The sequence below is a fragment of the Ranitomeya imitator genome, chromosome 6 (genome assembly GCF_032444005.1).
Source record: "Ranitomeya imitator isolate aRanImi1 chromosome 6, aRanImi1.pri, whole genome shotgun sequence".
Taxonomy (NCBI): Eukaryota; Metazoa; Chordata; class Amphibia; order Anura; family Dendrobatidae; genus Ranitomeya; species Ranitomeya imitator.
Genome location: NC_091287.1, coordinates 366,350,257 through 366,375,953, shown reverse-complemented (window position 1 = coordinate 366,375,953; position 25,697 = coordinate 366,350,257). Strand labels below are relative to the sequence as shown.

General features: G+C 42.4%; 1 protein-coding gene across 1 annotated transcript in view; it reads left to right on the top strand.

Annotated features, from left to right (window-relative positions):
• The window catches only part of DOK6 (docking protein 6), a 1,072,099-nt gene that overhangs the window by 756,104 nt on the left and 290,298 nt on the right, over window positions 1-25,697 (top strand). The window contains exon 5 of the mRNA XM_069730985.1: window positions 4,934-5,123. Coding sequence (XP_069587086.1) covers window positions 4,934-5,123 — 190 coding nt within the window. The remainder of the gene's footprint in view (window positions 1-4,933; window positions 5,124-25,697) is intronic.

Sequence of the window (25,697 nt, the reverse complement as noted above, 5' to 3'; positions counted from 1 at the left end):
CAATCACCCCCCCGTGCTCCAATCACCCCCCCCTGCACTCCGATCCACCCCCCCCCGTGCTCCGTTCCACCACCCCCGTGCTCCATTCCAGCCCCCCCGTGCTCCGTTCCACGCCCCCGTGCTCCGTTCCACCCCTCCCGCGCTCCGATTCCCCCCCCGTGCTCCGATCCCCCCCCGTGGTCCCCCCCCACCCCATCATACTTACCGATCCAGCCGGGGTCCCGTCCGTCTTCTCCCTGGGCGCCGCCATCTTCCAAAATGGAGGGCGTATGCGCAGTGCGCCCGCCGAATCTGCCGGCCGGCAGATTCGTTCCAAAGTGCATTTTGATCACTGAGATAGATTATATCTCAGTGATCAAAATAAAAAAATAATAAATGACCCCCCCCCCCCTTTGTCACCCCCATAGGTAGGGACAATAAAAAAATAAAGAAATTTTTTTTTTTCCACTAATGTTAGAATAGGGTTAGGGTTAGGGTTAGGGGTAGTGTTAGGGTTAGGGGTAGGGTTAGGGCTAGGGTTAGGGTTAGGGCTAGGGTTAGGGTTTCGGTATGTGCACACGTATTCTGGTCCTCTGCGGATTTTTCCGCTGCGGATTTGATAAATCCGCAGTGCTAAACCGCTGCGGATTTATGGCGGATTTACCGCGTTTTTTTCTGTGCATTTCACTGCGGTTTTACAACTGCGATTTTCTATTGGAGCAGTTGTAAAACCGCTGCGGAATCTGCACAAAGAAGTGACATGCTGCGGAATGTAAACCGCTGCGTTTCCGTGCAGTTTTTCCGCAGCATGTGTACAGCGATTTTTGTTTCCCGTAGGTTTACATTGAACTGTAAACTCATGGGAAATTGCTGCGGATCCTCAGCGTTTTCCGCAGCGTGTGCACATACCTTTAGAATTAGGCTATGTGCACACTGTGCGGATTTGGCTGCGGATTGGCCGCTGCGGATTCGCAGCAGTGTTCCATCAGGTTTACAGTACCATGTAAACATATGAAAAACCAAATCCGCTGTGCCCATGGTGCGGAAAATACCGCGCGGAAACGCTGCGTTGTATTTTCCGCAGCATGTCAATTCTTTGTGCGGATTCCGCAGCGTTTTACACCTGTTCCTCAATAGGAATCCGCAGGTGAAATCCGCACAAAAAACACTGGAAATCCGCGGAAAATCCGCAGGTAAAACGCAGTGCCTTTTACCCGCGGATTTTTCAAAAATGGTGCGGAAATATCTCACACGAATCCGCAACGTGGGCACATAGCCTTAGGGTTAGGGTTGGGTTGGAATTAGGGTTGTGGTTAGGGTTGTGATTAGGGTTATGGCTACAGTTGGGATTAGGGTTAGGGGTGTGGGGGGGTTAGTGTTGGAGTTAGAATTGAGGGATTTCCACTGTTTAGGCACATCAGGGGTCTCCAAACGCAACATGGCGCCACCATTGATTCCAGCCAATCTCGTATTCAAAAAGTCAGATGGTGCTCCCTCAATTCCGAGCCCCGACGTGTGCCCAAACAGTGGTTTACCCCCACATATGGGGTACCAGCATACTCAGGACAAACTGCGCAACAATTACTGGGGTCCAATTTCTCCTGTTACCCTTGTGAATCTAAAAAAATGCTTGCTAAAACATAATTTTTGAGGAAAGAAAAATGATTTTTTATTTTCACGGCTCTGCGTTGTAAACGTCTGTGAAGCACTTGGGGATTCAAAGTGCTCGCCACATATCTAGATAAGTTCCTTGGGGGGTCTAGTTTCTAAAATGGGGTCACTTGTGGGGGCTTCTACTGTTTAGGCACACCAGGGGCTCTACAAACGCAACGTGACACCCGCAGACCATTCCATCAAAGTCTGCATTTCAAAAGTCACTACTTCCCTTCTGAGCCCCGACGTGTGCCCAAACAGTGGTTTACCCCCACATATGGGGTATCAGCGTACTCAGGAGAAACTGGACAACAACTTTTGGGGTCCAATTTCTCCTGTAACCCTTGGGAAAATAAAAAATTCTGGGCTAAATAATTATTTTTGAGGAAAGAAAACGTATTTATTATTTTCACGGCTCTGCATTATAAACTTCTATGAAGCACTTGGGGGTTCAAAGTGCTCACCACACATCTAGATAAGTTCCTTTGGGGGTCTAGTTTCCAAAATGGGGTCACTTGTGGGGGGTTTCTACTGTTAAGCCACATCAGGGGCTCTGCAAACGCAACGTGACGCCCACAGAGCATTCCATCAAAGTCTGCATTTCAAAACGTCACTACTTCACTTCCGAGCCCCGGCATGTGCCCAAACAGTGATTTACCCCCACATATGGGGTATCAGCGTACTCAGGAGAAACTGGACAACAACTTTTGGGGTCAAATTTCTCCTGTTACCCTTGGGAAAATAAAAAATTGCAGGCTAAAAGATCATTTTTGAGAAAATAATTTTTTTTTTTTATTTTCATGGCTCTGGGTTATAAACTTCTGTGAAGCACTTGGGGGTTCAAAGTCCTCACCACACATCTAGATTAGTTCCTTTGGGGGTCTAGTTTCCAAAATGGTGTCATTTCTGGGGGATCTCCAATGTTTAGGCACACAGGGGCTCTCCAAACGTGACATGGTGTCCGCTAATGATTGGAGCTAATTTTCCATTTAAAAAGACAAATGGCGTGCCATCCCTTCCGAGCCCTGCCGTGCGCCCAAACAGTGGTTTACCCCCACATATGGGGTATCAGCGTACTCAGGACAAACTGGACAACAATATTTGGGGTCCAATTTCTCCTATTATCCTTGGCAAAATAGGAAATTCCAGGCTAAAAAATCATTTTTGAGGAAAGAAAAATTATTTTTTATTTTCATGGCTCTGCGTTATAAACTTCTGTGAAGCACCTGGGGGTTTAAAGTGCTCAATATGCATCTAGATAAGTTCCTTGGGGGGGTCTAGTTTCCAAAATGGGGTCACTTGTGGGGGAGCTCCAATGTTTAGGCACACAGGGGCTCTCCAAACGCGACATGGTGTCCGCTAACAATTGGAGCTAATTTTCCATTCAAAAAGTCAAATGGCGCGCCTTCCCTTCCGAGCCCTGCCGAGTGCCCAAACAGTGGTTTACCCCCACATGTGAGGTATCGACGTACTCGGGAGATATTGCCCAACAAATTTTATGATCCATTTTATCCTACTGCCCATGTGAAAATGAAAAAATTGAGGCGAAAAGAATTTTTTTGTGAAAAAAAAGTACTTTTTCATTTTTACAGATCAATTTGTGAAGCACCTGAGGGTTTAAAGTGCTCACTAGGCATCTAAATAAGTTCCTTTGGGGGTCTAGTTTCCAAAATGGGGTCACTTGTGGGGGAGCGCCAATGTTTAGGCACACAGGAGCTATCCAAACGCGACATGGTGTCCGCTAACGATGGAAATAATTTTTCATTCAAAAAGTCAAATGGCGCTCCTTCCCTTCCGAGCTTTACCATGTGCCCAAACAGTGGTTTACCCCCACATGTGAGGTATTGGTGTACTCAGGAGAAATTGCCCAACATATTTTAGGATCCATTTTATCCTGTTGCCCATGTGAAAATGAAAAAATTGAGGCTAAAAGAATTTTTTTGTGAAAAAAAAGTACTTTTTCATTTTTACGGATCAATTTGTGAAGCACCTGGGGGTTCAAAGTGCTCACTATGCATCTAGATAAGTTCCTTGGGGCGTCTAGTTTCCAAAATGGGGTCACTTGTGGAGGAGCTCCAATTTTTAGGCACACGGGGGCTCTCCAAACGTGACATGGTGTCCGCTAAAGAGTGGAGCCAATTTTTGATTCAAAAAGTCAAATGGCGCTCCTTCCCTTCCAAGCCCTGCCGTGCGCCCAAACAGTGGTTTACCCCCACATATGAGGTATCAGCGTACTCAGGACAAATTGGACAACAACTTTCGTGGTTCAGTTTCTCCTTTTACCATTGGGAAAATAAAAAAATTGTTGCTAAAAATAATTTTTGTGACTAAAAAGTTAAATGTTAATTTTTTCCTTCCATGTTGCTTCTGCTGCTGTGAAGCACCTGAAGGGTTAATAAACTTCTTGAATGTGGTTTTGAGTACCTTGAGGGGTGCAGTTTTTAGAATGGTGTCACTTTTTGGTATTTTCAGCCATATAGACCCCTCAAACTGACTTCAAATGTGAGGTGGTCCCTAAAAAAAATGGTTTTGTAAATTTCGTTGTAAAAATGACAAATCGCTGGTCAAATTTTAACCCTTATAACTTCCTAACAAAAAAAAATTTTGTTTCCAAAATTGTGCTGATGTAAAGTAAACATGTGGGAAATGTTATTTATTAACTATTTTGTGTCACATATCTCTCTGGTTTAACAGAATAAAAATTCAAAATGTGAAAATTGCGAAATTTTCAAAATTTTCGCCAAATTTCCGTTTTTATCACAAATAAACGCAGAATTTATTGACCTAAATTTACCACTAACATGAAGCCCAATATGTCACGAAAAAACAATCTCAGAACCGCTAGGATCCGTTGAAGCGTTCCTGAGTTATTACCTCATAAAGGGACACTGGTCAGAATTGCAAAAAACGGCAAGGTCTTTAAGGTCAAAATAGGCTGGGTCATGAAGGGGTTAATAACAGCATGAAATTTTGAGAATTGTTTTCTATTTTAGTATGTACATTTATAATCATATGTAAGATGCTAAGTGCGTAATGGCAATACAAAATTTTGGGATTTGTAAAGGAGCTGTGTGCTTGCGTTGTTTCCTTGGAGTCCAAAATGCCTCAATTGTCCTCTACATCAATTTGTGTCTATTGCTAGCTGAACATTTTTGAGTGGATATAACTTTTTATTTGAAATAAACGAACTGTATTGGGCTTTTTATATAACTACATAGATATCATCGTTTAATTTTTTTAATATCATATTATAATACTGAAATTAATTACTTTCTCCTTTTTTCTCTTCATATTTACCTAGAGAGATTCAATGTGTATCTTATGCCAACACCAAATTTAGACATCTATGGGGAATGTACAATGCAGATCACTCATGAAAACATCTACCTATGGGATGTACACAATGCAAAAGTGAAATTGGTTATGTGGCCTCTAAGCTCTTTAAGAAGATATGGAAGGGACTCAACATGGTTTACCTTTGAATCAGGAAGGTAAGTGAATAGTTGTTTATTTCTGTCAGATAATCTATCGTCTTCTACTCACGGGCAATACACGTTACTTGATCTTTTAGAATAGGGAATAGGTCACCAGATTTTTGCTACCCCATCTGAGAGAAGCAGGATTTACAGTGGGGAAAAAGTATTTAGTCAGCCACCAATTAAGCAAGTTCTCCCACTTAAAAAGATGAGAGAGGCCTGTAATTGACATCAAAGGGAGACCACAGCTATGAGAGTCAAAATGAGAAAAAAAAATCTAGAAAATCACCTTGTCTGATTTGACAGTATTTATTTTGTAAATTATGCAGGAAAATAAGTATTTGGTCAATAACAAAAGTTAATCTCAATATTTTGTTATATATCCTTTGTTGGCAATGATAGAGGTCAAACGTTTTCTTTAAGTCTTCACAAGGTTGGCAGACACTGTTGGTGGTATGTTGGCCCATTCCTCCATGCAGATCTCCTCTAGAGCAGTGATGTTTGGGCCTGTCGCTGGGCAACACAGACTTTCAACTCCCTCAAAAGGTTTTCTATGGGGTTGAGATCTGGAGACTGGCTAGGTCACACCTTCATTGCCCTGTCAGTGTGCTTGAGATCATTATCATGCTGAAAGACCCATCCATGTTTCATCTTCAATGCCCTTGCTGATGGAAGGAGGTTTGCACTCAAAATCTCACAATATATGGCCCCATTCATTCTTTCATGTACACAAATCAGTCATTTTGGTCCATTTGCAGAGAAACAGCCCCAAAGCATGATGTTACCACCCCCATGCTTCACAGTAAGTATGGTGTTCTTTGGATGCAACACAGCATTCTGTCTCATCCAAACACGATGAGTTTTGTTTCTACCAAACAGTTCTACTTTGGTTTCATAAGACCATATGACATTCTCCCAATACTCTTCTGGACAATTCAAATGCTCTCTAACAAACTTCAGACTGGCCCAGACATGTACTGGCTTAAGCAGGGGGACACGTCTGGCACTGCAGGATCTGAGTTCCTGGCGGAGTAGTGTGTTACTGATAGTAGCCTTTGTTACGGTAGTCCCAGCTCCATGTAGGTAATTCACTAGGTCTCCCCGTGTGGTTCTGGGATTTTTGCTCACCATTCTTGTGATCATTTTGACCCCACAGAGTGAGATCTTGCATGGAGCCCCAGATCGAGGGAGATTATCAGTGGTTTTGTATGTCTTCGATTTTTTATTTTTGCTCCCCCAGTTGATTTAATCACACCAAGCTGCTTGCCTATTGCAGATTCAGTCTTCCCAGCCTGGTGCAGGGCTACAATTTTGTTTCTGGTGTCCTTTGACAGCTCTTTCGTCTCCACCATAGTGGAGTTTGGAGTGGGACTGTTTGAGGTTGTGGACAGGTGTATTTTATACTGTTATCAAGTTCAAACTGGTGCCATTACTACAGGTAATGAGTGGAGGACAGAGGAGCCTCTTAAAGAAGAAGTTACAGGTCTGTGAGAGCCATAAATCTTGCATGCTTTTAGGTGACCAAATACTTATTTTCCACCATAATTTTCAAAATAAATCTTGTCAAATCAGACAAGGTGATTCTCTTGATTTGTTATCTCATTTTGACTCTCATAGTTGTGGTCTACTTTTGATGTCAATTACAGGCCTCTCTCATCTTTTTAAGGGGGAGAACTTGCACAATTAGTGGCTGACTAAATACTTTTTTTCCCACTGTTTCCGCAGAAACCCTTATTCCAGCTGTGTATCACTTACTAGGCTGTTTGCTACTGTTTTGATCAAATCAGAGTTTTACCTGCTGTAGATCTACAGTACCAATTGAGCTTTGTATTACCTTAGCTACAGCGAAGACTGACAGCTTTCTGTGTACAATATGCAAAAAGCTACCAATTAATGGTGAGGTTAGGTTTATACAAAGCTCATGAATATGGAGGACTATAATAATTTCCTGCTCATAAAACAGTGACAATCAAAACTGCAGCAATAGCTCAGTAAGTGACATATTGCTGGAATCAGAGTCTCCACATTATGCTCTTCTCAGATTAGGTGGAAAAAAAACTGGTGGCAAATTCCCTTTAAAACTTTTAGGTAAATAAACTTCTTTTTAACTTTCCACTTGTGTATATTCTTGATAAGTACTTGTGTTATCTGTCAAATGTCATGAACAAATAAATTCTTTATGATAATCTATTGTTCAGATGTAGCATTTTAAATCTTTTGTCAAAAAGCATAACAGGCTACTCTGTTTGATTACTATTAATATTCGGTTAAACGTCTTCCAGAACTGTCAGATTGTCAAATGTTAGAGACATTTAAATAATAGCAGCTCTAGAATTGTGCTGAATCTGATCTTTATTTGTTTTCTCCAGTTGAAATAAATATCAGATATTACATTTTTATTCAGAAGATACAGGACATAACAACTTACGCAGACTAGAACTGTGTTCATCTATTTCACCATACAAATCCTACATTGCTTTCTTAAAGTCATACCATGGACATCAAGGCATGATTGAATATAGACCTTCATTGTTTTCTTACAGAAGATGAAAATCTGTTCTACAAATCCAGGACAGTTATCAGAACTTTGTCTAGCACAGACATATAAAATGCAGTGCATGTATTTTAGAAAATAACCTCAAATAACATTGTTTCTCCTCTTACAAAATTTACTAGGACTACTAGTGATATCAAAGACTTTATATGATTTTCCTAAAGGGTTGCACAATGCACAAACCCAAGTATTTTGCTTCTGAAATTTCTGTTAGCATTTTTGGTTCATCAGAGCAATTTAACTGCAATTTCTACCAGTAACTTAAAGAAAGGGCCAATATAAATTATAACACAAAAAAAGTCTTCTAGAGCAGTGATTTTAGAATAGGTAATCTTTCGGAGAGGTTTCATGAAAATATACAATGGTTTTGGTATGTTTATTTCCAAAGCAAATGCTTTAAATAATGGTTTCTACACTGCTGTTTATACAATTTATCTCTGTATATCATACTAATGTGTAATGTATATGTTGTAGCGTTTCCCTTACTTCGGGTCTTGGGGGACACTAGCTTGGCATGGGAATAACACATACAGGCTCGGTTTTCTTACAAAAGGCAGTCTCTTAAGGTACCTTCACACATAACGATATTGTTAACGATATTGTTGCTTTTTGTGACGTAGCAACGATATCGTTAATGAAATCGTTCTGTGTGACAGCGACCAACGATCAGGCCCCTGCTGGGAGATCGTTGGTCGCTGAATAAAGTCCAGAACTTTATTTCGTCGCTGGACTCCTGCTGACATCGCTGGATCGGCGTGTGTGACACCGATCCAGCGATGTCTTCACTGGTAACCAGGGTAAACATCGGGTAACTAAGCGCAGGGCCGCGCTTAGTAACCCGATGTTTACCCTGGTTACCATCCTAAAAGTAAAAAAAAACAAACACTACATACTTACCTACAGCCGTCTGTCCTCCAGCGCTGTGCTCTGCTCTCCTCCTGTACTGGCTGTGAGCGTCGGTCAGCCGGAAAGCAGAGCGGTGACGTCACCGCTCTGCTTTCCGGCCGCTGTGCTCACACAGACAGTACAGGAGGAGTGCAGAGCACAGCGCTGGAGGACAGACGGCTGTAGGTAAGTATGTACTGTTTGTTTTTTTTTACTTTTAGGATGGTAACCAGGGTAAACATCGGGTTACTAAGCGCGGCCCTGCGCTTAGTTACCCGATGTTTACCCTGGTTACCGACATCGTTGGTCGCTGGAGAGCGGTCTGTGTGACAGCTCTCCAGCGACCAAACAGCGACGCTGCAGCGATCCGGATCGTTGTCGGTATCGCTGCAGCGTCGCTTAATGTGAAGGTACCTTTAGGTTTATTTCACATCAGCATAAACCCCATCTTCAGGAACTTGACAACAGCATGAAGACCGTCTGTACATATTCAGCTTTATCACAGTACCTCACTGATCCCGATCAGCATAACACACGGTTTTTAGACCGTTACACGTTGGCAACCTATACGGGTTCCTGGACACCCCTTGGCCTCAGAGGTGCCCCAGACACAATGTCTCTCTCTTTCTTTCACTCTGACCCTGGTCAGTACAACACGGATCTCCATCCGTTACCTGTTGATGCCGCACAGGTTCTCAGATACCACTCTTCCTTAGAGGCATCCCACAGACATTTTCACTCTTCCCTTCATTCTGACCCCGGTCAGTACAACACGGATCTCCATCCGTTACCTGTCGTCGCTTCACAGCTGCACAGGTTCTTGGATACCTCTCTTCCTTAGAGGCATCCTTCCGACATTCTCACTCTGACCCCAGTCAGTGCAACACGGATCTCCATCCATTCCACAGTCTGGTCTGTGCGAGGTCCAGAACCCCCGCCATGTGCTCTTCAGGGAGACGACACTCCCAACACATGGGGCTCCTTGGACCTTCCAGCACAGACCATTCAGGTCCACACTCAGAGCCCATGTTACCAGACCTCAGTCACATTATATGCTTGTAACCACTCCCCTAGGTGGGAGTGTGTGTGGCTAGTCTGACCCTCCCATCTCTCAGAACTAGCCTGCCAGCCTCCCTAGTTGAACAACACACTTCACTTGTAGGACTACAGGTCCCAGAACATCCTTATTTCAGGCTGACAGTGCAGAGTGGCTTCCTCTGCGACACACACACCGGCCTTTCACAACAATGCTGGACTTTGTCTCATCACCACACTTATATCTGCGATTGCCATGCATTCCTATGGCCTCCATACACCTCTATGCGCACTCTGGGAAGCTTATACAGCGCCCCCTACCTATAACATAGGTCACTATACTACAATGTGTATTTGTTAAAAATATTTCATGCATAACACTTTTCCATTTTTTAAGATTTCTTTTACATTAACACTGTCCAAGACACATGCCTAATGGGTAAATTAAGATCTATAGTAGAGTGGGGCAAAAATGTTCTCATGATGAATTCTACTAAAAAAAAATTCATATACTCCAGAATGTGTGGGTGCTTTGTAAATCACTCTGCAAGCATTCAGCATTTTGGTGGTCATTTAGACATTGGAAGGTCTTCAAAAGGTTAAAAAGACACTAATACTCACCTCAATGTGCACTTCTCTGGTCAGCTGTGCTGTTCACTCAACCCTCATCTCACTGGTTGAGCAAGACAGGTTTTTACAAGTGTGGACAATTTCCATGTAAAACATGTTCACATTCTGAAAAACTTCGACTTTTTCAGATAATAAAAATGAAAAAAATCCACAAAATTAAAAATGTTTTGAATTGCAATTCTGACCATGTGGTCTATATTATTGAGTGCTCAGCATGTAAACTTCAATATGTTGGTTCCACTATTTGCAAATTAAAAAATAGAACAAGAGAACATTTATATGACATTTCACTACCAACTACACGTAATATTTCTAATTTATCGAAACATTTTGTTACCGTTCACAATAGACAAACCACGTTCCTACAAGTCTTTGCAATAGAACAATTTAATATAGATCCACAGGGTCGGGACAGAGACATGAAATTATGTGATAAAGAAGTTTGGATATATTTGTTAAATACACATGTTCCATCAGGTTTAAATCTTAAAAAAGAAATCATGTTGCATTATTGACTGTTCTTTGCTTATTTCATTAACATTAACTTGACAGTTCCAGTTTTTAACATTTAATTCATTGTCTTATTTATTTGTTGAAGGTGGTGTTAGGGCTGGCGGAAAGCACCAAGTAAATATAATGATAGTAAAGGTGCGTTCGCAGCCCGGGGCTCACGTGCAGGAGTGGAACCTGCTGCTAGTTAATGGTGGCACTATATGGCGGTACTTCTCCAGAATAGACACGGGTTCCGTCACCCGGTCTGTATAGAAGCGAACTCTGTTGCTTCACAGAGTCGCAGGGAATAAAGGTAATGCTGCACCCTGTTAGCAGTCACAGGGTGTAGCAAATGGATACTAGTGGGATCCCTGCAATTCACCCCCACTATGCTGGTGATTGATCCCGCTCTGACCCTCGGTGGCTTTTGAGCCCGAGCCTGAGGATGCCCTGAGTCAGATGCTGGGATCAAGCGGGAGTTCCCACCCTACACTGATTGTCAGGAGAAACTGAAGATAGCTGCACAGAGTGCGTACAGCACCGTACTGGCGGTCACTGCTGGTTAGACAGAGTATAGATTGTGCCTGGTGCTGGATGGCACTATCTGAAGCTAGGAAGCTCCAACATTCGTGAACATTCATCAACTCTAGGGATGGGAATGATTCCGAGCTCTCACCAGAACAGGCATACATTCACACACACACAATTACTGATTTATACTAGCGCATGTTCGTGCGGCCACGTGAACCTTTTATATGGGAAACTATCCAGGACCTTCCTAGTAGTCCAATAGGAGCTGCTACAGGACCTTGTGCATGCTCAGTAGAGGAAAAGCAGGACTTAGTCCCAGGAGCATCTGCTCGCCACTGATCATTGCTGGTTACAATGGCTGAGCCTGGAAGATCAGCAGTAACCAAGCGCACAGTATCTGCCTGAGCCAGACGCTGGGACCGACATCTCTGCTGAGCAGCCTCCGCTGCGGCTGGAGAAGAATGGGAGATGGAGGTGGTTCGAGATTCCCCCTGTGCAGCAGCGGGAACTCTACACCTGTTGTGTCTTTGTATAGAGCTAACTGAGACTAAGAACACTTGTGTGTTCGAAACGCATACAGTTTATACAGACACTCTCCATCCAGTTTTTGTATGTCTTATAGCCTATTTTTATTTTAAATGAATACTATTAAAGTTAAGTTATTTTATCTCTTGGAGCTCGATTCTCTTTTTTCCACATGTGTCACTCAACCCTATACAGTCTTTGTTACTTCTTCTTACCACAGCCGCACACTGAAACCCAGACATCTTTATGCTAGGCCAGAACTTCTGTCTGTGACTAGGCCCAGGAAATATTAGGCCTAGTCATGGCCAGAAATACTGACCTAGAGTGAGCATTGTAAGATTGTGGTGCATATTGTGACATTACAGCAAGCACCACAACCTTATGATGTACACTCTAGGCTGGCTCTTCCTTGTACAATTGGGCCATGGATGTCGCTGCCCATGCACAGGGATGTACCAGGCCAAGCCACAGCCAGAAGCCCTGGCCTAGTGTGAAAATGCCCCAGTTTTCAGCACACAACAATGATTAGCTGTGAGGTTAGTATTAGCTTTTTTCTTCTACAACTTATGTTTATTATGTTCTGGAGTACTTCTAACCCCAGAGTATAATAATAAATTCCTGGCAAAATCTGTGCAATTTGAAAAATTCAAATCTTGCAGAACCACTCATCTATCATCTATATGATTAGAAGGTAAGGTTTGTAATTGGATTGAAAACAGGCTTAAAGGCTTCATCCAGACAGTAGTGATGAATGTCTGCTACTCTAAATGGTCTCCAGTTATGAGTGGTGTACTCCAGTGCTGGGTCCACTATTATTCAACTTTTTAATTAATGATAGAAGATAATGGAATTAATACAGTAGTGTGATTTCTATTTTTGCAGATGACATCTACATTGTACAGTATAGTGCAGTCTAGGGAATATGTTCATAAGTTACATGCTGACTTGGACAAATGGAGTGTTTGGACCTCCACTTGGCAGATGATGATCAATGTGGATGAATATTCAGTTATGCACCTGGGCACTAATAGCATGTGGGCATTGTATGTTCTAGGGGGTTTAAAATTATGAGAGTCACTTGTAGAGAAGAATTTGGGTGTACTTTAGATGACAGTCTAAATAGTAGCTTCTAAGGCCTACGGTATGTTGTCATGGAGTAAAAAAAAGCATGAATTCATGGGACAAAATGCTTGTGTGACCTCATCTGGATAATGCAGTTTAGTTCTGTATATCATTTCATAGAAAGGATGTTCTAGAGTTAGAAAATGTTGAATAAATTGCCAGATGGAGGATCTTAGTGATAAGGAAAGATTCTGACATTTAAAGGAGGACATGGTTATCATGTACAAGTACATACTGAAAATGCTCAGTTTGGTCAAAAGATTGTTTGTGTAAAGTAAAACCCTCCTAAAACACAAGGGAGTACTCTCTCAATCTGAAGAAAGGTTCAGAGGAGACAAGCCTTCTTTACGTTAAGAACTACTAATCTGCGGAATAGTTTGCCACATGGGTTGGTTCCAGCAGGAACCTGCTTTAAAACCGTTTTTGGCTGCTTTATTTATTAATTTATTTTTAGAAAAAATGAACATAAATGATCACCTAAAATTGTAAAATTATTTTCTGAATGTTTGGTCTCTTGGATTAATCATTGGCATGAGGATGGAAAGATTAGCTCTTTTGGCGCGGATTTGAGCATACATTACAGTTAAACATTTATCCAAGAAGTATCATTCCACCTTGTGGAAATTGACATGCTAAGCATGTCAATCTCCGCAAGGAAAAACGATACTTCTTGGATATCGGTCGGACGCCTCTCACACAGCCAAACCAGATCTCCACTTTGCACTGACGAGGGGAAGTACCCCGAAACACAATGTCTGCAAATTGAGATGGCTATTATCCTAAGTCGTGTGACAAGGCTCGTTAAAGGGTCAAAATTGACTTGTAGGATTGCTACTTCCAATAGCTGGCACTAGAGTTCTAGTTCTCTTCCTCTCTGAAGAGACAATTTGCATAATTAGTTAAACATTTGTCCTTTCTTGTGTCTTTTCCCATGCCTTGGTGAAATTAGTGGGACAATTGTCTTTTTTCAACTGTATTAACTGCAACTTTGTTACTATTTAATAAGCATAATTAACAATAAGAAAAAAGTCTCTAATGTTGAGTTAAAATTCTTTCTGCTTGACCACTGAAGAAGCAGATTATATAATGACTTATGTATTATAAGAGCATGTTCTATGCATTAACATCTAGCTATATATGTTCAATTATATATGAAGCATAATTTGTCAGAGCACGTCACAGGACTCTTCAGGCAATCAGTGTGTCTTGGTTAATTTAGGCCACTGCTTTCACCGAGGCAGGGATGCTGGATAATGAAATGCAAATGAGCCAATGAGTACGCGTTTCCATGTCATTACTCAAAATCCTTGGCTATTGCACAAGATCTGTAAGCAGCACTATGTGATTACATGGTAAAACAGAAGACATGATTTAGAGGATAAGTGCTCTTTCCTGAAATGTGTGCATAAATTTGAAAGTGTCTTTTTGAATCATATTTAACTTTTGAATGACAAATGGCAGGTTTGTTGCACTTTCCTATTGATTGGTAGGCAGGCTAAATGTTTCATGCCATACTTAATATCCTATTATTCACTATTTTTTATGCATGTGCACTGGATGTTCATCTTGAATATGTGGTGATAATAAAATTAAATAAGCATATTTTACTATGAATTTATTTTGTAACAAAGTTTTGATACTAGACAATGCATTAGATAAAATGTCTTGGTGGATGAACATAAAATCTGAAGATAAAAACATGCTAGTTCTTAAGTCCTTAAGGACTTATAAAATCTACTACTTATCTTTCTACCAAATGCAACCTCTTGCTCATGTTCCCACCTGTTAATGTATCCCCATTAATGATGAGCGAACATACTCGGATAATGTCTTATCTGACCACGCTCGGGTGTTATCCGAGCATATGGGCGTTCTCGTATATTATGTTCAAGTCCTGCGGCTGCATGATTTGCGACTGTTAGACAGCCTGAACAATGTGGAGATTCCCTAATACACAGGCAATCCCTGCATGTATTGAGGCTGTCTTACAGGAGCAAATCATGCAGCTGCAGGGACTCAATATAATATACGAGCACGCCCAGATGCTCCGATAACACCCGAGCGTGCTCGGATAAGACATTGAGTAACTTCAGTCATCACTAATCCCCATGGATTATGGACAATCTCAATGCATAATGTTTGATACTTACCTGTCATGTGCATGCAGAATGCTGTTGTGGTGTCTTGTATGTGCAATGTATCACTATATACACTATTTTTATAGTTCTTTTATAGATGCAATCTACATAAAAAGTTTGGAAATTGTACTGGCAGCACCAATGGCATGTTGAAAGTAACTTTCTCTTTCTTAGAAAGAGTCACAAAGGCAACCTTGAGAAAAAAAATTTGGAAGCAGACACTAAGCAATGTTGGCTTTAAAACCCCTTACTGACCTCGGACGGGATAGTACGTCCGAGTTCAGCTCCCCTGCTTTGAAGCAGGGCTCCGTGGTGAGCCCGCATCAAAGCCGGGACATGTCAGCTGTTTTGTACAGCTGACCTGTGCCCGCAATAGCGGCAGGTGAAATCGCGATTCACCCGCCGCTATTAACTAGTTAAATGCCGCTGTCAAACGCAGCCAGCGGCATTTAACTACCGCTTCCGTCCAGGCGGCCGGAAATGATCGCATCGCCGATCCCCATCACATGATCAGAGATCGGCGATGCTTCTGAATAGTAACCATAGAGGTCCTTGAGACCTCTATGGTTACTGATCGCCGGTAGCTGTGAGCACCACCCTGTGGTCGGCGCCCACAGCACACCTGCATTTCTGATACATAGCAGCGAACATCAGATCGCTGCTATGTAGCAGAGGTGATTGCATTGTGCCTGCTTCTAGCCTCCCATGAAGCTATTGAAGCATGGCAAAAGTTAAAAAAAAGTAAAAAAAAATGTGAAAAAAAAAAAATATATAAAAGTTTAAATCACCTCCCTTTCACCCCATTCAAAATAAATCAATAAAAAAATATCAAACCTACACATATTTGGTATCACCTCGTTCAGAATCGCCCAATCTATCAATAAAAAAAGCATTAACCTGATCGCTAAACGGCGTAGCGAGAAATAAATTAGAAACGCCAGAATTACATTTTTTTGGTCGCCACGACATTGAATTGAAATGCAATAACGGGCGATCAAAAGAACATATCTGCACCAAAATGCTATCATTAAAAACGCCAGCTTGGCACACAAAAAATAAGCCCTCACCCGACCCCAGATCACGAAAAATGGAGACTCTACGAGTAGCGGAAAATGGTGCAATTTTTTTTTTATTAGCAAAGTTTGGAATTTTTTTTCACCACTTAGATAAAAAATAACCTAGTCATGTTAGGTGTCTATGAACTCGTAATGACCTGGAGAATCATAATGGCAAGTCAGTTTTAACATTTAGAGAACCTAGAAAAAAAGTCAAGCAAAAAACAAGTGTGGGATTGCACTTTTTTTGCAATTTCACCGCACTTGGAATTTTTTTCCTGTTTTCTAGTACACAACATGGTAAAACCAATGATGTTGTTCAAAAGTACAACTTGTCCTGTAAAAAATAAGCCCTCACATGGCCAAATTGACAGAAAAATAAAAAAGTTATGGCTCTGGGAAGGAGGGGAGCAAAAAACGAACACGGAAAAATGGAAAATCCCAAGGTCATGAAGGGGTTAATATCTCATAATAACTGAGGAAAAATGCAGACCATATCTCTCCTGTATCCCCATTCTCTGTTTGATAATATATAGAAAAACATATTTGTTATGTCAAGCATTTCAGTCGCTATGTGCATATTTAGTAAAGATGTTTTGTTTTCTTAAAGGGTTTTTATAACTGTAACCAAGAAAATTGCAAAGGAGGGAACAGATTTACAAAATAATAAAAGAACCTTTACTTGTTAAATGGGTTGTCATCTACTCAGACAACCCCTTATCAATCCTTATGTTTCAACGTATACTCATCTCTGGTGCCAGAGCCATTCCATTGGTGTCGGCACTGGCTTTCGTGGGGACATATGTCACGCAAGCCATGCAGCCTATCAGTGCTGGCTTTACTCTCCCTGCATTTGGATGAATTTTTTTTTTTTTATTTTTTTTATATAGCGCTAACATATTCCGCAGCGCTTTACAGTTTGCACACGTTATCATCACTGTCCCTGTTGGGGCTCACAATCTAAATTCCCTATCAGTATGTCTTTGGAATGTGGGAGGAAACCGGAGAACCTGGAGGAAACCCACGCAAACCCGGAGAGAACATACAAACTCTTTGCAGATGTTGTCCTTGGTGGGGCTTGAACCCAGGACTCCAGCGCTGCAAGGCTGCTGTGCTATCCACTGCGCCACCGTGCTGCCCGAATAGCAAACATCCAGTGGAAGCGAGGGAGCAACAATGGGGAGAGTGAAGGTAGGGAGACTAAAGTCAGCAGCAGGGATCATGTAACATGTCACACAATACTTGGGGTAGCCAGTGTTGACACCAGGTGAGCATAGGTGTTATTATTTTACAAGAGGTAAGTATAGGGATTGAGGAGGGATTGTCTGAGTAGTGGACAACAATCCCTTTAAATTACTTGTAGCCTTGCAGGCAATTTTATTATCTGTAGCAATGACACCCCATCTACTTATAAATGACACAGCTATCAGGTAGGGTTGTACTAGAACCATGGGAACCATTATTTTTGCATAATTTGCCACTTTTGCCAATTTATTACTGAACTTGGAAGACTCCTTTAAATGTAGGAATACATATATATTTGGTTTCACAGTCTTTCTAAAGCCTGGATACCTACCAATTGTCCTCAAGTTCCTGATTAGCTATGAATTGTGTCACGTAAGAAGAATCCAGTCTATCACTGATTGATATTACAACACAGAATGGCATATTCATTGAGAGAATAAAGAGGAATGCCAAGTGATCTCATTTGTAAAGAAGAGTCTCTATAAAAATTCCACTTATAGGATTTGAAAATATCAATGAAAGTTTTAGCTTTAGTAGAATGGATTAGGAGAAATATTTTATGGTGGAGTTTTATTTTAATATTCACATTTTACATTTAGTCAGTAATGTTCTGCCGAGAAATGTACCCAATGTGTCTTCATGGGCCACCTAGTGATGGTCATTTACTTATTTGGTGCACTAAGAAGAAATGAGTAACATTTTCTTTAAAGGGAATTTATCAGTTGCACTAACCCCCCTAAACAGCCACCATGTCTCTACTCAACACTATTTCTGCACTTTAACAATTACCTTTTTGTGTGTTTTACGTATACCCCTCTGTGGGCTACTGGCACGATTTTTAAGAACAACATCACTGTAAACCCCTTGCGAATCTCAGACACTCATGCGCAGTGCACCGATGAAGCTTGGGAGCATACACTCAGCTTCATTGCACATTTCCAGGGAAGTAGTGTCATGATCCAGTTCTGAGATTATGTTCAGCTCTCTTGTCTCTGGACTGGTCATGTGGGAGTTAATCCTCTCTGCCTCCCCCTGGAGCTGGCTGTGCTATTTAAGTCCTCTGCAGCCTGGGGGCCAGTGTCAGCTATAGTTCATGCTGCACTGTTTGAGCTCCTGACCTGATCCCTGTTATAGTGTTCCTGTTTGCCTCTGACTGCCTGCACCCGTTTATGACTTGTTCTGACCTCTGGCCTGTACCCCGACTCCGTCTTACGTCTCACGTTTTGGTTACCACGTTCCCGGTAGGTTCTGACGTCTTGCTTGTCCCCGACGATTCTCTGCTCGCCCCTTCTGTACCGCGCCGCTATCTCCGTGTATGACCTTGGCTTGTTTCATGTCCCTTTCATTACCTGTGACACCTGTGTTGTTGCTCAGTTTTGCTGCGCTGTGTGTGCAACCTCCTTTCCTTAGCCAGCACCTCCTGGTGGAGGTTGCTCTATACTGCACTGCAGCAGCACATTACAAGTAGAACACCATGTGCATGCATGAGATATAATAATAATAATAATAATTTTTATTTATATAGCGCCAACATATTCCGCAGCGCTTTACAAATTATAGACAGGAATTGTACAGACAACAGACATTACAGCATAACAGAAATATAGTTCAATACAGATACCAGGAGGAGTGAGGGCCCTGCTCGCAAGCTTACAAACTATGAGGAAAAGGGGAGACACGAGAGGTGGATGATAACAATTGTTTTAGTTATTCGGACCAGCCATAGTGTAAGGCTCAGGTGTTCATGTAAAGCTGCATGAACCAGTTATCTGCCTAAGTATGTAGCAGTACAGACACAGAGGGCTAATACTGCATAAACTGTATGAGAACATGATGCGAGGAACCTTTTTTTTTTTTTTTTTATAAATAGGCCACACAGGGATCGTTAGGTTAATGCATTGAGGCGGTAGGCCAGTCTGAACAAATGAGTTTTTAGGGTACACTTAAAACTGTGGGGATTGGGGATTAATCGTATTAATAATAATAATAATAATAATAATAATAATAATTTTTATTTATATAGCGCCAACATATTCCGCAGCGCTTTACAAATTATAGAGGGGACTTGTACAGACAATAGACATTACAGCATAACAGAAATACAGTTCAAAACAGATACCAGGAGGAATGAGGGCCCTGCTCGCAAGCTTACAAACTATGGGGAAAAGGGGAGACACGAGAGGTGGATGGTAACAATTGCTTTAGTTATTCGGACCAGCTATAGTGTAAGGCTCAGGTGTTCATGTAAAGCTGCATAAACCAGTTACCTGCCTAAGTATGTAGCAGTACAGACACAGAGGGCTAATACTGCATAAAGTGTATGAGAACATGATGCGAGGAACCTTTTTTTTTTTTTTTTTTTATTATAAATAGGCCACACAGGGAACGTTAGGTTAATGCATTGAGGCGGTAGGCCAGTCTGAACAAATGTGTTTTTAGGGCACGCTTAAAACTGTGGGGATTGGGGATTAATCGTATTAACCTAGGTAGTGCATTCCAAAGAATCGGCGCAGCACGAGTAAAGTCTTGGAGACGGGAGTGGGAGGTTCTGATTATTGAGGATGCTAACCTGAGGTCATTAGCGGAGCGGAGGGCACGGGTAGGGTGGTAGACTGATACCAGGGAGGAGATGTAGGGTGGTGCTGAGCCATGGAGTGCTTTGTGGATGAGGGTAGTAGTTTTGTACTGGATTCTGGAGTGGATGGGTAGCCAGTGTAATGACTGGCACAGGGTAGAGGCATCGGTGTAACGGTTGGTGAGGAATATGATCCTGGCTGCAGCATTCAGGACAGATTGGAGCGGGGAGAGTTTTGCAAGAGGGAGGCCGATTAGTAGAGAGTTACCATAGTCCAGACGAGAATGAATAAGTGAAACAGTCAGAGTTTTTGCAGAGTCGAAAGTAAGAAAAGGGCGAATTCTAGAAATGTTTTTGAGATGCAGGTAAGAAGAGCGAGCCAGTGATCGGATGTAGGGGGTGAATGAAAGGTCAGAATCAAGGATGACCCCAAGGCAGCGGGCATGTTGCTTTGGAGTAATGGTGGAACCGCACACGGAGATGGCAATGTCAGGCAAAGGTAGGTTAGTAGAGGGAGAGAACACGAGGAGTTCAGTTTTTGACAGGTTTAGTTTCAGATAGAGGGAGGACATGATGTTAGAGACAGCGGTAAGACAATCACTGGTGTTTTCTAAAAAGGTCGGTGTGATATCGGGAGCAGAAGTGTATAATTGGGTGTCGTCAGCATAGAGATGGTACTGGAAACCAAATCTACTGATTGTTTGTCCAATAGGGGCAGTATACAACGAGAAGAGTAGGGGGCCTAGGACTGATCCTTGAGGAACCCCAACAGTAAGGGGAAGGTGAGAGGAGGAGGAACCAGCAAAACATACAGTGAAGGATCGGTCAGAGAGATAGGAGGAGAACCAGGAGAGAACGGTGTCCTTGAGGCCGATGGAGCGGAGCATAGTGAGGAGGAGCTGATGATCCACAGTGTCGAATGCTGCAGAGAGATCCAAGAGAATTAGCATGGAGTAGTGACCATTAGATTTAGCTGTTAGTAGGTCATTAGAGACTTTAGTGAGGGCAGTTTCAGTAGAGTGTAAAGAGCGGAAGCCAGATTGAAGAGGGTCGAGAAGAGAGTTATCTGAGATATAGCGGGTAAGACGGGAGTGGACCAGGCGTTCGAGGAGTTTAGAGATGAAGGGAAGATTAGAGACAGGTCTATAATTAGCGGCACAGTTTTGATCGAGGGATGGTTTTTTAAGTAATGGATGTATGATGGCATGCTTAAATGAGGAGGGAAAAATACCGGAAGTGAGGGAAAGGTTGAATATTTTTGTTAGGTGAGAGGTGACAGCCGGGGAAAGGGACTGGAGGAGATGTGACGGAATGGGGTCACTGGTGCAAGTGGTCGGGCGAGAAGATGCAAGGAGCCTGCTTACTTCTTCTTCTGTAACTGCTTCAAAGTCAGAGAGTGAACTAGATGCAGAGGGGGAGGGAGGACAATGCATGGTATGAAGAGATTGGGAGATGATTTCCTGTCGAACGTGGTCAATTTTTTCTTTGAAGTAATTGGCCAGATCGTCAGCACGGAGATCCGTGGTTGGGGCCTGCTCTCTTGGGTTGAGTAGGGACTGGAACGTGTCAAAGAGACGTTTAGGGTTATTGGACAGGGAGGTGATGAGGGTATTAACCTAGGTAGTGAATTCCAAAGAATCGGCGCAGCACGTGTAAAGTCTTGGAGACGGGAGTGGGAGGTTCTGATTATTGAGGATGCTAACCTGAGGTCATTAGCGGAGCAGAGGGCACGGGTAGGGTGGTAGACTGATACCAGGGAGGAGATGTAGGGTGGTGCTGAGCCATGGAGTGCTTTGTGGATAAGGGTAGTAGTTTTGTACTGGATTCTGGAGTGGATGGGTAGCCAGTGTAATGACTGGCACAGGGTAGAGGCATCGGTGTAACGGTTGGTGAGGAATATGATCCTGGCTGCAGCATTCAGGACAGATTGGAGCGGGGAGAGTTTTGCAAGAGGGAGGCCGATTAGTAGAGAGTTACAATAGTCCAGACGAGAATGAATAAGTGAAACAGTAAGAGTTTTTGCAGAGTCGAAAGTAAGAAAAGGGCGAATTCTAGAAATGTTTTTGAGATGCAGGTAAGAAGAGCGAGCCAATGATCGGATGTAGGGGTTGAATGAAAGGTCAGAATCAGGGATGACCCCAAGGCAGCGGGCATGTTGCTTTGGAGTAATGGTGGAACCGCACACGGAGATGGCAATGTCAGGCAAAGGTAGGTTAGTAGAGGGAGAGAACACGAGGAGTTCAGTTTTTGACAGGTTTAGTTTCAGATAGAGGGAGGACATGATGTTAGAGACAGCGGTAAGACAATCACTGGTGTTTTCTAAAAAGGTCGGAGATTTGCAAAGAGTTGATGGTGATGTTGCTCTTGCAAACTATGTTAATCACACACAGAGGGGTGTACTTCCAAATGCGTGGGAGGGTTAGTCCAAGGGAATCAAAACCCTGCCAGTCTAGTCCTGAGACATTTGCATATTGAAAGTGTAAAATTAAACTTGATTTGAAAAGCATATAGATATCAGAAAACCACAAGAAGGGGGTGTTGGAATGCATAAATAGCACAAAGAAGGGTCGTGGATTAGGGGGCTAGAGCAGCTGGCAGGTTCTGGTCTTGGTTTGGGGGGCTAGAGCAGCTGGCAGGTTCCTAGTAAGACAGAACTCAGATAAAATGTATGTTCTTTGACTGTGAGACCAAATAATTGCACATAGAAGTGAGTGGATTGATACAAGGCAGATCTTTGAGTCGAACCCACATAGTCACTTCAGTGTGACTGTCAATTCTGTGATATACTGTAGCAATAGCCTTTTAATAACAGAATTTTTTTTAGTCTTCACAATCTGATTTGACAGACCTATTTTGGCACTAAAATAAAATCAGAATCCAATGCTTGTGTGTCACAGAAAGCGTATTTCTTGAATTGTGAATTGAGCAAGCATATATACATGTTTTTTTCCTTTTTTTAAAAATCCATAAACTTAAACAAGACTCTCTAAATGTGTTGTTAACACATATTTTTTACACACTTCCTTGTTGTATCAATCCAACATTGGACCCGTATGCGCCAACCGAATGCCGCTGTTGTTTACGTCCAGTTACCATTTGTTTTCTCCTCAGTAGTGTTGAGCGATACCTTCCGATATCGGAAAGTATCGGTATCGGTTGGGATCGGCCGATATTCAAAAAATATCGGATATCGCCGATACCGATACCCGATCCCAATGCAAGTCAATGGGACCAAAATATCGGAATTAAAATAAACCCTTTCTTTCCTTGTAGGTTCATTCTACATCAAGGAAAACAACTAAGAATAATGTAGGATGTATTGTGGGAGGTGGCGGAGACATTAAAGGCAATGAGGTTTAGCCCAATCAAATAGAATAGCATGTTTTGTTTTTTTTTTAAGACGTTCGGAGTGAAAAAGATATTGAGTATGTAAATTTTTTTTTTATTTTGTCAGATATTGATGTTTCACTATTCCACGCCCTTCCCCTTCTTTTTTTTTCTTTTTTTTTTTTACTTTTCCCACACTTTCATCTTCATCATCATCAGCATCTTTGACATCAACTTCTTCTTCACCTTATTCATCTTCTTCTTCATCTTCTACCTATTTTTTTTTTATTACATTCTTCATATTCATTTTATTCAACTATTATTATTGTTCCTATTCTACATATTCTTTTTATTCCACTGTTATTATTCTTCCTATTCTACTTCTTCATCATATTCTCATTTGTGACAGGCATTCCCGTAGTTGTTATCTATAAAAGTTGGAAGATTACACCTTCCGTTCTGCCAGTCACAAAAGTTACATTTGTCCGCGTTCAGTTTGGCCTGCAGCATCAGGCTTTATCCAGGGGCACCACGAGGAGGAACGGACTCACCCCCATACACTGCTTAGTCTTCTTCTGCATATAATTTAGATAATATCTTTTGCTCTGATATTAAGTCTTATGCTTAATGTTCTTCTGCTCTTTGTTCTGCAGCCTCTTGTTCTTCTGCTTCTCGGTCTTCCATGTCGTCGTCTCCAGGGTCGTCGTCTCCAGTGTCGTCATCTCCGCCGTCTGTTATGTTTGCTAATGACAGGTGTTATGAAGGCAATCCAGAAACACAGTGTGCTTAGCGATCAGAGCGCACACAGTGATCTGACAAATACCCAAAAATACAAGAACGAGCTCTGAGACGTGGAAACTCTGTAGACTGCACACCTGATCCTATCCTAAACACAACTAAAAGCGGCTGTGGATTGCGCCTAACAACTACCTAGGCAACTCGGCACAGCCTAAGAAACTAGCTAGCCTGAAGATAGAAAAATAGGCCTGACTTGCCCCAGAGAAATTCCCCAAAGGAAAAGGCAGCCCCCCACATATAATGACTGTGAGTAAGATGAAAAGACAAAACGTAGGGATGAAATAGATTCAGCAAAGTGGGGCCCGATATTCTAGGACAGAGCGAGGACAGTAAAGCGAACTTTGCAGTCTACAAAAAACCCTAAAGCAAAACCACGCAAAGGGGGCAAAAAAAAACCCACCGTGCCGAACTAACGGCACGGCGGTACACCCTTTGCGTCTCAGAGCTTCCAGCAAAACAAAAGACAAGCTGGACAGAAAAAAAGCAACAAAAAAGCAAAAAGCACTTAGCTATACAGAGCAGCAGGTCACAGGAACAATCAGGAGAAGCTCAGATCCAACACTGAAACATTGACAAGGAGCAAGGATAGCAGCATCAGGCGGAGTTAAGTAATGAAGCAGTTAACGAGCTCACCAGAACACCTGAGGGAGGAAGCTCAGAAGCTGCAGTACCACTTGTGACCACAGGAGTGAATTCAGCCACAGAATTCACAACAGTATCTCCCCCTTCAGGAGGGGTCACCGAACCCTCACCAGAGCCCCCAGGCCGACCAGGATGAGCCGCATGAAAGGCACGAACAAGATCGGAAGCATTAACATCAGAGGCAAAAACCCAGAAATTATCTTCCTGAGCATAACCCTTCCATTTAACCAGATACTGGAGTTTCCGTCTAGAAACACGAGAATCCAAAATCTTCTCCACAATATACTCCAATTCCCCCTCCACCAAAACCGGGGCAGGAGGCTCAACAGATGGAACCATAGGTGCCACGTATCTCCGCAACAACGACCTATGGAATACATTATGTATGGAAAAGGAGTCTGGGAGGGTCAAACGAAAAGACACAGGATTGAGAACCTCAGAAATCCTATACGGACCAATAAAACGAGGTTTAAATTTAGGAGAGGAAACCTTCATAGGAATATGACGAGAAGATAACCAAACCAGATCCCCAACACGAAGTCGGGGACCCACATGGCGTCTGCGATTAGCGAAAAGTTGAGCTTTCTCCTGGGACAAGATCAAATTGTCCACTACCTGAGTCCAGATCTGCTGCAACCTATCCACCACAGAATCCACACCAGGACAGTCCAAAGACTCAACCTGTCCTGAAGAGAAACGAGGATGGAACCCAGAATTGCAAAAAAATGGAGAAACCAAGGTAGCCGAGCTGGCCCGATTATTAAGGGCGAACTCAGCCAACGGCAAAAAGGACACCCAATCATCCTGGTCTGCAGAAACAAAACATCTCAGATATGTTTCCAAGGTCTGATTGGTTCGTTCGGTCTGGCCATTAGTCTGAGGATGGAAAGCCGAGGAAAAGGATAGGTCAATGCCCATCCTACCACAAAAGGCTCGCCAAAACCTTGAATCAAACTGGGAACCTCTGTCAGAAACAATATTCTCAGGAATGCCATGCAACCGAACCACATGCTGAAAGAACAAAGGTACCAAATC